The 12,181-nt window shown below is 38.2% G+C and overlaps 1 protein-coding gene across 1 annotated transcript; it reads right to left on the bottom strand.

The window, feature by feature from the left end:
- Nucleotides 1-1,049: 1,049 nt before the first annotated feature.
- On the bottom strand, nt 1,050-11,245 carry LOC122669764 (protein SPA1-RELATED 2-like). Its single transcript, XM_043866648.1, has 8 exons — nt 11,177-11,245; nt 9,033-10,586; nt 7,620-7,777; nt 5,474-6,320; nt 3,406-3,552; nt 2,037-2,354; nt 1,880-1,939; nt 1,050-1,307 (listed from the first exon to the last, which is right to left on the bottom strand). The coding sequence occupies exons 2-8, from the start codon at nt 10,518-10,520 to the stop codon at nt 1,116-1,118; spliced, it is 3,210 nt and encodes a 1,069-aa protein (XP_043722583.1). The 5' UTR covers nt 10,521-10,586; nt 11,177-11,245; the 3' UTR covers nt 1,050-1,115.
- Nucleotides 11,246-12,181: the final 936 nt, after the last annotated feature.

The following is a 12,181-nucleotide window of genomic DNA, read 5'->3' as shown; positions in this document are numbered from 1 at the left end:
CTTTCTCTATTGTATACATTTTTAAGTACTGAAGAAATGTGCATTTCCATGCTCCAAACAATAAAAATAAATAAATAGATAAAGCTCATAAAGAGCCGTTGATAATAATTTCATGCATTAAGCATATATTTAGATGAAAAAAAATCTCAAAACCTGGAAATGCCGACAATTAGATGTACCAAGAATCAAGACTTCAAATCCCCCCCCCCCCTTTTTTTTTTCTTCTTCCAAAAAAATAAATAAATCTGATTGAACTTTATGCACAAATTACCCTGACAGGGCATCATTCATTTGGCAACAATTTACATTTCTATATTTCAATTTGGGACATTCCAGAATTTGTCAAAAATTTGTTCAATATGAATTTCCTACCTTCAAAACATGGGCTGCCATAGGTGATAGGTCATCCATATTGTCATACTTCAGACGACTAGTTGATTGGCCATGTACCCATCACACCATGAAAATTCCAACTATACATCCAACCGTCGAACATGAAGAAAATGACAATAACACATTGCAGACTCTGTAGTTATTTTTTTTGCCTTGTTACCACCATCTCTCCCTGGTTTCCAAGCCTAATACCTCTGTTTGTAAGCAACTGTTTCAGCAAAAGCATCTGCCGCTTCTTGGAGGTCCTCCGTAGTTTGGGTAGCAATTGTTTCTGGTATCTAAGCCTCGGGCACATAGTAGTAGCAGCTTACTCTCCACGTTTGAAGATACAGTATTGGCCAGATAGTGCTCAATGTAGTCCTTCCAATTCTTCATGCTCTTATAACATACACAAAGAGGTGTTCAACAAAACCAGAAACCTCACAGCAGTGAAACTGTAATTGGTTGAACTATTCAACCCCGTCCAAGGGCCTTCTGGGAGCTCAGCTCCTTGCTTTTAGGGTAAAGAGTGAAATACAAATCCCAGTGCAACTGAACTATATGCGAGTTTGATGGCTCAGTTTCTCTTCTGATTGTGTTTTCATTTTACAATCACTAGACCTCTCATACTTTCACCGATTCAAGAATTCAAATGAATCTTTGGGAATTGGGACCACAAAGCTGTGCATCTTCAAATTCAGAATCCATCTTACCGCTGTTGAACATCGACAGTTAACCCATTCTCACACCATCTGCAACAGTTTTATACTTCCACTGGAGTTGGCAGCTACAACCATATTTGACTTTCCTCTCCAACACACACTGGAAACGAACTGTCCATTGTCATCACCAGTCTCTTTCCCAGTAATAGGATCAATGGAGCCAAACTTGTGAGAAGTGACGGGCATGGGCAAAGATCTATGGTAAGCATAAACCTAAAGGATAAACAAGATAACCTGAGTTAGGTCCTCTAATATCTGACTGATTCCCACCAAAAAAACAAATCTTATAAATTCAATGTCTGGATCATCCAATCAAGCAACTTCCTGGCTTACAGTCACTCAAAACTGAGACTTATGGCAGGGGGGGGGGGGGTCTCAACCATCTTTCAAAAGTAAGACAGCCAAAACAATCCAACTATACAGTTATTTGACCTGGATATGACCATAAAGCATTGATTCCATATTATCAGTTCAAAACTGCAACCAAAAATGTTGTTGCCCAGTGCAAATCTTGCTTTTGCAGGTTCCTGTGAGGGGTGGACTGGAGTCAGTCACAACCTTCACATATGTATATAAATATATAAAATATATATGTATATATATATATATATATATATATTTTTGCATTAAGTTTCCACCCTCAACTTGAACCCACGTATTCATGATGGCAGCTCAAGTTTTTAGTATTGCACCACTGATGGCCCTAAAACTACGGCCAGAATATGTCCTCTTCAAATTTAAATACCAAACATTGCACTTAATTTTGAGATTGAAACTAAATATACCTCGTTTGATTCTGAACCACAAGCTATATATCCATCAGAAGCTGTTAAGCCCACAAAATTCTAAGGAAGCAACAGAAAAAAAAAAAGGGTCAATGGGTAAGTCAGAACTTTTAAAGAACAATCAAATGCAACTAATATCTACAATAGAGAAACTAACCTTCTCATTAGTATGACCATTAAAAGTCAAGCTGCAAGCAGTTGTGGAAAATCCACTAGAACTTGTCTTTTTGAGATCCCAAAGTTTTAGGGTATTGTCGGTGGATGAAGAAACAAGGGTTTCTGGATCTAAGAACTTCACATAGCTAACAGCCTTCCCATGCCCAGCCAATGTACACCAAGGAATTCGTGTATTCCGAAGGTCATAGCAGTAGGTCTTGTAATCAGCGGAACCAAAGGCCAGCAAATGGGTGGAATGAACAGAGAACTGAACACAGCAGACATTGGCAACCGTCTTGATTGTGTCGATACAATTTCTCTGGAAAAAGATTTTGCATTCAGTATACCTCTTATAATTTTCATAATGAAAAATTGAATACGGAAAGCACAGTAAAGTTGAGTCATAACCAGAGTTTAAAAGAAACAAAAGGGTACTGGTTGAGAGACATCATGCCTATACAAGTTTAGAGCCACCATCGATGGGCCTCCACAAAACTAGAGTCTAGACAAATCCTTTGTGACAAATATTACCCTCAAATCTTTGGCATACCAGAGGTTAAGCCTGAATATCTGTGTCTAATGGAATGAAAAAGGTGAATGGGATTGGATCATCCAATCCAGTCAAATCTGACTCAAGGAATTCCTTAAGGGATCCAGTGAATTGTAATAACAGACAGGCCTAAATTTAAATGTAGCTACAGGCAGGAGGATGGCTTATTCTCAGCTCATCCTATCTGAACATGAGCATTTCTGAACTTAAAAAGGCCAACATGTATATTTCCAGAAATAAAAGTTTTACAAATTTACATGTATCTAAAATTTTTACTCTGTCCCTTCATCCCAATACTGCTCAGCAATACAAAAGGACATACAATTAGCCGCAACTAATAAAAAACAAGAAAGAGTTGGGACTACAAAGGAAGCAATCATGATGCTTGAATTCTTGCTATTCAAAGCCCAAAAAAAATATAGTTCTGAATATCTTAAAACTAGTCCACCCATATTGCCTTCAAATCCTCTAAGATTCTTGAACATCTTTCCTATCCAAAATAATTAACTTTTCAAATTCCCCTTTCATATTCAAAATTAGTTAATCCATGTGTTTTCTTGTATTCAAAGATTCTTAAATTTCTTCTCCAGAACTAAGCTTTTCTAATTAACAGTTTTCCCTTTTATCCTTTCTAGAGTTTCCATGTGCTTTTGTAGATCAGATAAAGCTTCATTGAGCTGAATTTCCATGTGTCTCACCTTCTTCCCATAAAAAACAGAAATGAAATCTCACACACATTGCAACACTGGTTTTCGAGTACAAACTTTCTTACTTGTAAAGACAATTAAAAAAAATATGATGAAAGAGGAGGAAAGCATGCCTCATTTATGCTCCATATTTTCACAGAACAGTCGTCACTTCCACTGGCTAATTTTGTGGGGTCCAATTGAGAGAAATCAACAGACCACGCTCTCTTTTCATGATCTACAAATTGAGAAAAACCTTGGCCAGTGCTGGCATCCCATAACTGCAATGAAAATTATGACACATTAAAGGCAAATGAGTAAACAACTTACCAGCAGTTATTTGAAAAGAAGACAATACGGTTAATATGTATATACACATATTTATAGCCAGTACCAATTTGAGGATCCATGGCAAAGAAATTCGCCAAGAGATCAGTTAACTGTCGAAATTATACTTCTCATCATGAAAGAAATATATACTCATTAGAAGCACCTTATCTAGTCTACCTGCCCACATTTTTTTTTTTTAAATGTTCAAGATACCCAGCAGCTATTTTGAGGGAAAAGGACCTAAGTGAATATAACATCTTTGGTGAAGTAGGGAGGATAAAGAATCATTGTGGACACAATTGCCCGCACTGGTTAGAAGAGGAAGACCCAGAAAATAGACTGGAACGAGATTGACGGGTTCCTGCCAGAGCCCAAGGAAGATTATTTTCGGGTAGTAACTGCAGATATGGTTTCAGTCGAAGAAGATGGGCAAGAAATCATGACTTGGGAAGATGACCAGCTCTTCGAGCCCCTCAAGAGAACCTGAAAGGCTGAAACCAGTACCACCTACAGATGATGAAGTTCGACAGGTTGACCTGGGAACAAAAGGCGACCCTCGCCCAATCTTCCTAAGTGCCAGTGGGGGGGTTGGGTTGGTTAAGTAGAACAAATGGTGATTCCTAAACCAAACAGATCCTCTTCTAGACCGCTCTCCGAAAGCTCTTGAGCTTTTTCTATTTCAGTGTGGATTTTTCTCATGTTCTCACCCATAAATAGGCATCCACTACGGCTGACACAGACAGACAGAACCCTAGGTCATAACTGTCCAGTGCCTAAGAACCATTGACTTGTCATTAGATCACCCGATTGAGCAGTTGATTCATTTAAGCCACTGAAATTTGACAGTCTGAAGTTCTATTTAATATTTAGAAATGAGAGTATCTTTTTTTTTTTGGTAAATGAGAGTATCTTACAGTGCACCAAAACACCAACAGCCCTGTCTCTCTCCCCCTAGGTACTTAGGAGATATCTGGGAGAGCTTCTCGCACCCAGATTTTGTGAGAGAAGCTGTTTCCAAATAAGGTATTTGCTTGGATGGGAATCTGGTGCTTCTGCGATTCTCAGAATCTAGCTTATTGGTTAAAAAGAGTGTTCCCAATAAGGTTACTTAGTTTGGATTCTTCGATGGTGGGGCGGGAGCATCTACCCAGGTACTTGGGAGATATCTGGGGGAGCTTCTTGCACCCAGATTATGTGTGAGAAGCTATTTCCAAATAAAGTATTTGCTTGGATGAGAATCTGGTGCTTCTGCAATTCTCAGAATCCAGCTTGTTGGTTAAAAAGAGTGTTCCCACTAAGATTACTTAGTTTGGAATCATCGGTGCCATAAGTGCTATAATCTCCAGATGCGGGGGAGGGGCTATATCTCCAGCTTCTGGTGCGCAAGATTCCAAATGGAATAAACTTATCAGGTGTGCTATTTTTAAACCCTATTTTCCCAAAATCCGGCTTCTAGAATCCAAGAAGCAGGAGCTGGGAAAGCTCCCCCAAACACATACTTAATGTATAAAAGGGTGGCCAATGAACAGCATTCTTGTTCTTTTTATTCATTATTTATTTTTTATGTCTACAAAACTGTTCCAATTTAAGATACACACTTGGTTCAGAACATATAGAATGCTGATCTGCAATATCAAAGCCAACCTATGCAAATGATGTAATAGTTACTAGCCGGACCCACCATTAAACCCAATTCATTTTCAACAAGGAAAAGCCTCCAAGTTGAAACCATAAAAACATGTCATGACACTCAGCATCTCTAACATGTATATGAAAAGGGTGGGATGAATTTGGGGCGGTGGGGTGATATGCTTATATCGAAATAGTATGTTTACCACAAGAAATACTTTTTAGTACAAAAGAAATACACACCTGAACCACACCTTCATAATCAGTTGATGCCAAATAATTTTTAATGTAGCTGTTCCAGCAAACACAGCTGAGCTTAGATTTGCTTGACATCTCAATAACTGGATAATGAATATCAACAGCATCATTGAGGAGCGCCGAGAACTCAAAAATCTTAATTTTCTTTGATACCCCAGCAGCAGCAAAGTAGTCCTCATCCCGATCAAAACTCAATGAGCAAATCACATTTGCAGAGTTGAGAAGATCTCCATTTCTTAATGTCGCACGAACTTCAAACTTACTATATCGAGCATACTTGCATAAACCATCAAAAAATTCTCCAAGGCGATCATCAGTTTGGTTAAGGCTCTGCTCTTCATTTTCATGTTGACTAGAGAAGCATCTATCTCGAATCTTTAGTAAATCTTTATCTGAGCGTGTAGTAGCATCAGTATCTGGAAGCTGGACTTGAGACCTCATAGAGAAATAAGCATTTTCAAGCTGGCTAATATTCTTCATCAACCTTTCTTCATTCTTTTTAGATGTGGAGTATAACCTAGAAAGTGCATCTGAGCGTAAAGGGTCTTCAAGGAACCCTGATTCTCTTGCAATGGAGGACCCCTTGAATGTTTGAGAAATAACACCTGTTGTTCTTGATAAGTGCCTTTTTTCAACCTCATATATATCTGCTTCTAAGCATCCAACGTCTTCAGCTAACTTAGATGCCAGCTTCTGCTTTTGTTCATTCAGAGATATGAGGAAATGCAGTAAGAGCTCCGATTCAGTATCATCTTCCTCAATAGATGATGCCAAAGCACTTCCATGTGACAAGTCCCGAGTTTCACGTATCAAATCAGATTGCAAGATTTCCCTGTTAGGCACAACACAATAAATTTCAAAAATTTACCAGGACAAAAAAAAAACCCAACATGTGCATAGGGAAATTGATGTCGCTGTCTAATCTCTAAGACATACAGGACAACTACTCTGATAAACTTGACAAGTATGCAAATATCTAGTAAGCAATAGAACAAATAAAAAAAATTGGTACTCGAACACCAATTACAATGAAAAAATTGCCAGAGCTGACATTGACCATAATAATATGGAACTGTAATATAATCAATGGCGAGGATGGGTAGATTGAGGGATATGAATGAGTGCGGATCTCATCACAACAATTAGATTCCAAGGGTAAAAGGTCGATATCTCTCTCAACAATAGATAGTTATATCTCAACTCAAGCATGATATTTCCCAAAAACTAGCACTGAGCCAGTCTCACCTCAACCATTTGATGGGTGGATGTCCTTAATGCCTTAGGTTTCTAAGGGAATGGTGGTTTGGTGTCATTACAGCTGTTAAATGGGTGGATCTCATCTCCATCAGATAAGTTGTGGCGAATAATGGGAGGTTACGTTCTATGAAAATCAATTAAAATAAAAAGAGAAATTCATTTGTTTCCCAAAAAAAAAGAAGAAGGCCCATTTGCACCCTTGGGACTCAATAGCTGAATTAATGGAGATGGCTTAATAACAGGGTGAATCTGTGAATCTTGGCCTACCTTTGGATGGCTGAAGGGGGCAGTGTGATTCAGAAAGCACAAAGATTATCTTCCTATTCCCAAAACAGTAGAATGACTAGCAATTTACCTTTTCATTTATGGTTTCTAATAAGTAGTGAGTATAAAATAGCAAATATAAAGGGAAGTGGCATCATTAGATGTAAGGCTTTGATGCATGCTTTTCTTCCTTGGATTCAGGTATACCTAGGGAAAAGAGAACTTAATATTCTAAAACATAACAATGTTGGACATGAAAGTTTGGCCGTTGTTGATGTCTAACCTGAGATAAAACTTAGATTTTTTTTTTTCTTACTTAATAATGGAGTCAAACCTGAAAAATGAAATCTTCGTTGCTGCTTGATTGTACTCATGCATAAGTCCACATAGTCAGTAGTTCTCAGTACTCTCTTTATATTCAGTGATAACCTTGTATTTTTTGGAACAGTTATTTGCTGGAAAGTTGCAATAATACATCTTCCCAAAATATTCTACAACTGCATGCATACCTGACATGTCATGCTTTGCTACCATAAATGAATCAAAGATACATATATTTTTTGAAATTCACAATACAGTGGAGAACTTGGTTTAAGTGGGACATGAGGACCTTGTTGTCGGCCTTGAATAAGATCCAGGATGAAGAAGCCAAAGACAGAAACCAGCTTCCTTGGGATTCTCTGACAGAAAACTCGAAGGGAGAATCCGATTGCGTAGGTCTGACATTGCCATGGCATGAACTTCCCATGATTCGAAGCAGCTAAGCAACTGATAAATACTGCCTAAATTAGTCACAAAGATTAAGCTTACAACACAAATCCTAAGAGAAACAAAATAAATACATAAAATAACTAATTAATTATTTTATTCATTTATGAGTTCATAGGCTCAGTGGTGAGGAAAAGCACAGGAAGGATGTTTTGCCGGCTACTGTACATGATACTGTCCATTGCCAGTTGGGTTTTCTGGAACCTATGATTCGCACTTTCGTAGGACACTTGTAGTTGTAGGTAATTTACAAGTCCATACATGCATAGTTGGACACTAGATTGAACAAAATTGTGCATATCTCGCATAGCGATACTAGACAGATGTCATATTATGTTATGCTGTGCTTTTCAATGTTGTCCCAGTGTCTACTTTTTGTCACTAATTTCTTTTAATTGCTTCATTTTCACTAGCTTTACAAGCATTATTATAAAATGGCCATAAACAAAGATGTATTACTGTTAAATTTCCTTAACATTGACTTGTTTTCCAATCTTTATAACATAGTATGCCTAATACAAATAGGAAAAGCACATAAGAGTACTCTTCCATAATCTATGGCCCAAAAGTCCCAAAAAGAGAGGGCTCATTTCCCTTTCCAGTATGTACTTGTTCAAACACATTTCCTGTCTCATTTTCTGGATTCTGGAGGTTGCCATGCCAAACATTCCATGTCCATGTTGATAAATGACACTCGCATACATTTCCGTAGATAAGTCTCGAAAAATAAAGTCATCCCATGTATATGGTCATGATTCATCCTGAATTGTACCCTAGAAGATAGGGATTATGGATATTACCCTTCATACTTAACAAGTTTCAGGAGGAATTCATTCACCAACAACACAATATATTAAAGAACCTTCCAATTCCTGAAGTGTGAAGTAGTAGACTCATGGCCCAAACAGAACTCGAAGCAAATATCAAGAGACATTCACATTTTCTGTTTTCAGCTTCACATATATGTGATGTGCCAAATATGTAAAGATTCAATGAACACTTGTACAACCACATATTATAATTCATAAGGGTGTAACTGTGCAATGTAAACGGCATCAGGTCTATTATGTCATCGCATGTATCTATTTTCTTAACACCAACATAACACACTGTCTAACTCCGAGATTTCAGACCATGTCTCAGTTACATATGTATGATATAAAAAATAAAGTAGTAACTGACTAAAATCAAAGAGAAGACAAATTTAACAAAAATTTAAATGCATAGAAAGAGCCAAATGAGATTGCATTAATACCTCAAATAGAAGAACCCCCAGATTGTAGATATTTGACGACAAGGTGCACCTCCTGTCATTCAGTTCCTCTGGACTAGCGTACCACTTCTCTTCCAACTGAACATGTACAGAGGTCATTGGCTGTCGAGTGGTATTAGATATAACTGGGGCTTCATACTTATTAAGAGTGTTGCATTCTGTATTTTTGTATCGATCACTAAGACCATACCCAGAGTCCTGTACACCCTTATTCTTAATATTCCCCTCTTTTACTGTTTCAGACTTAAAGCCAGATCTAGCTGGAAATTGAGGCTGTTGTCTAACAGACATCATCTGCTCACTAAACTTTTTACGTTTTGTACATAAACTATTCTGAGCATGCATACCCTGCTCAAAGGTCCTTTTCCTACTAAAATGATGGTCTAAGTAGGGAATATTTTGATCCATAGCACACTCCAATCTTTGGGCCAGTGAACCAATATATTTAACCCGATCTGATGGCAACAACATGAAACAAGACAGACGTATGTCTGGCAAAGCAATTCCTTGAGAATGTGACAGGTCCACCAGCTCCACAATCTGCCTAAATATATGCATGGTTTCAACTTTATTTATTTGACGGCTCCTAAGGTTCAGCCACTCCCTTAAACTGATTCCACCATGAATCACATAGGGACCAATCCCAGCTGCAGTCTGAGAGGGAGGATATTCTATTTTTGCACTTGCATCAAGAGATGCATCAGAAGCAGCCCCAGTGATGCATGTAGCCTTCCCATTGTTCTTGCCAGTGACTGCAACATCAGTGCCATCTTGAGCTCCTGAATGTCCACATAGAACTCCCTTCCCTTTCAATGTATTCTTGAGAAAAAAATTAGAAAAGCCGGATGAAGACAGAACCTTAGTCCGAACACCTCCAGGTAATGCATTGCTTGAGGTAGTCTCTTTGTTAGTCTTGGTAACTTGTTTGGAGATCTCGGCATGATCCTGATTAGACTGCTTACAGGGTGAAGGCTTTTGAGCCCATATTTCAGGGGAAAACATGCTCCTTACCTCATCCTTGACGACACTTGGGATTGGTGGGTCCTTGTCTCTGGAAGCCAAGTCGCCATGCAAACTCTCACTTCCAAAGCCACCTCCCAGCTGATATAAAAGTCGCCACTGCTGGTCCCTACCCTGCATTCCTTCTCTACTGTTTGAGCTGCCCACCATAGCTAGGATGGGATTCTTGTAATTTTTCACCGTTAACTCTTCAGCAATAACCCCAGCTTCATTTGTCAAACAGGGGCTAGAAGAAGCAGGTTCAGATACAGCCACAGAGTTTACACATAAGGTATCTCTATACACATGCAGTGAGGTCCCGGACCAATCACTACCAGGAGGTATGAACACGGTCGAAGATTCCAACATATTGCAGCTGTCTTGTTTGAAGGATTGATTGCCGTCTTTCCTTTTGAAACGTTCACCCTCTGCCGCATCATTTGCGGTCACCTCTTCACCAGCTCCCTCCATGCCTGCAAACGGACCATTCAATCAAATGAATGCTGTGACCTTCCAATTGACTGGTTTTATGAAACCCTGCAATAATCATTGGAGACAAAAACAATGGCATCGAATTTTACATGAGGCAGTCAATTTGGAGTAACATAAAATAAAATGCAAAATCTGCTCGACTCTTAACTCTCAAAAAAAACCCATCAACCGACAATGATACTACTAAGCAAAAAAATAGCAAATAAATAATAGAAAGATGACAAATCAATCCAAACGTCCAGTATTTAGCAAAAACATCAGAAGCTGGAAACTAAATAAAAGAAACATATAATCTACAAAGCAAATAAGAAACAACATTTTTAAGGCCAAAGGAATCACAAAGTAGTAAAGGGAAACCAACACCAGAAAAACAACAAATCCCAATCCGCAATAGCTGAGCATACATGTACTGAAACAAATGGAAAATGCAATCGAAATTCCATAAAATTCGAAACGAGAATGAAACTGCAAGTGAAAAATAAAATAAAAAATCTACCAGTGTACAGAGCTTAATAATCTCCTTTACGAAAGCATAAGATCAATCAAGGAACGCAAAATTAGCCACAGAAACCCTATAGCTTAAAGAAGTAGAAGAAGAAGAATCAAAAACCAAAGTGCAGAGGTCATAAACTTACCCGAACTGGAGAATATCTCTTGCAGTCTTGCCCTCCCTCGTTAGCATTCCATCAGTTGGAAAATTACAGCAAAAAATAGATAAAGAATGCAAAAGCAGCCAAGTAGGTAAGAATTCGAGAGAGCAAAAATTTAGAATAAAACGTCTTATCGGGAATCCAGATTTTTGGATGACAAATATAAAAATCAAATCTCCGAAATTTTATCTTTCTTCTTCTACAGTAATTCGTAATAATAATATACGCACGGCAAAGCACAGATAAGGAAACCTAGGTACAAATTTTCAGGACCTCAAGCTTCATATTTGCTTCTTTCCCTCTCCGCCCACCGGATATTTGAAACAAGGAAACGGGGAGAAAGATCAACCAGAAATATTTTTGTTTAAAATAAAGATTTCGAAAAGGTATAAATAGTGGAGGGAATATCCATTTCATTTCATGACTGGTTCAGGCAAATTTTATAAAGTTACCATAAAATGGATGCCGGTGATTGCCTGTTTACCACCTGTAGCGGCCAAAAAAAAAAAAAAAAGTTGAAGTAATAGAATGAGCGCTTTCCGAGACTGCAGTCACCGCAACAACCATTCACCTTAATGACCTTCGTATTTTGGTAATCGGGCCTCGTAAGCAAGCTGGCTGGCTGGGTGCATGGATATGGACACACTTCTTGGTGTTTTTTTGATAGGTAACACACTTGTTGTTATTGATTCATAATCGGAGGATTCATGATTCAGCTTTTGAACAAGTTGATTGCCCAATCGGGACATGAAAGGTTTATAGTTCTTGATCAAATGAATGGGCAGGAAATAAGGGTTTTCATCATCTCAAATGAGGTACACCGTCCGATATATTTAAAGGTGCACTGTGTTACTGTGCAATGCACCACATTTGAGAATATAAAAATTCTATTGATGTCCCTACTGGGGTTGTCTCCAGTCAACCTTGCTTAACAAAGTGATTGGATTTGATCATTCAATATCAGTCGGATCAGATAGGTATCAATCGAAT

This window comes from Telopea speciosissima, chromosome 1 (genome assembly GCF_018873765.1).
Source record: "Telopea speciosissima isolate NSW1024214 ecotype Mountain lineage chromosome 1, Tspe_v1, whole genome shotgun sequence".
NCBI classification, from domain to species: Eukaryota; Viridiplantae; Streptophyta; class Magnoliopsida; order Proteales; family Proteaceae; genus Telopea; species Telopea speciosissima.
This window is presented reverse-complemented; position numbering and strand designations above follow the sequence as displayed.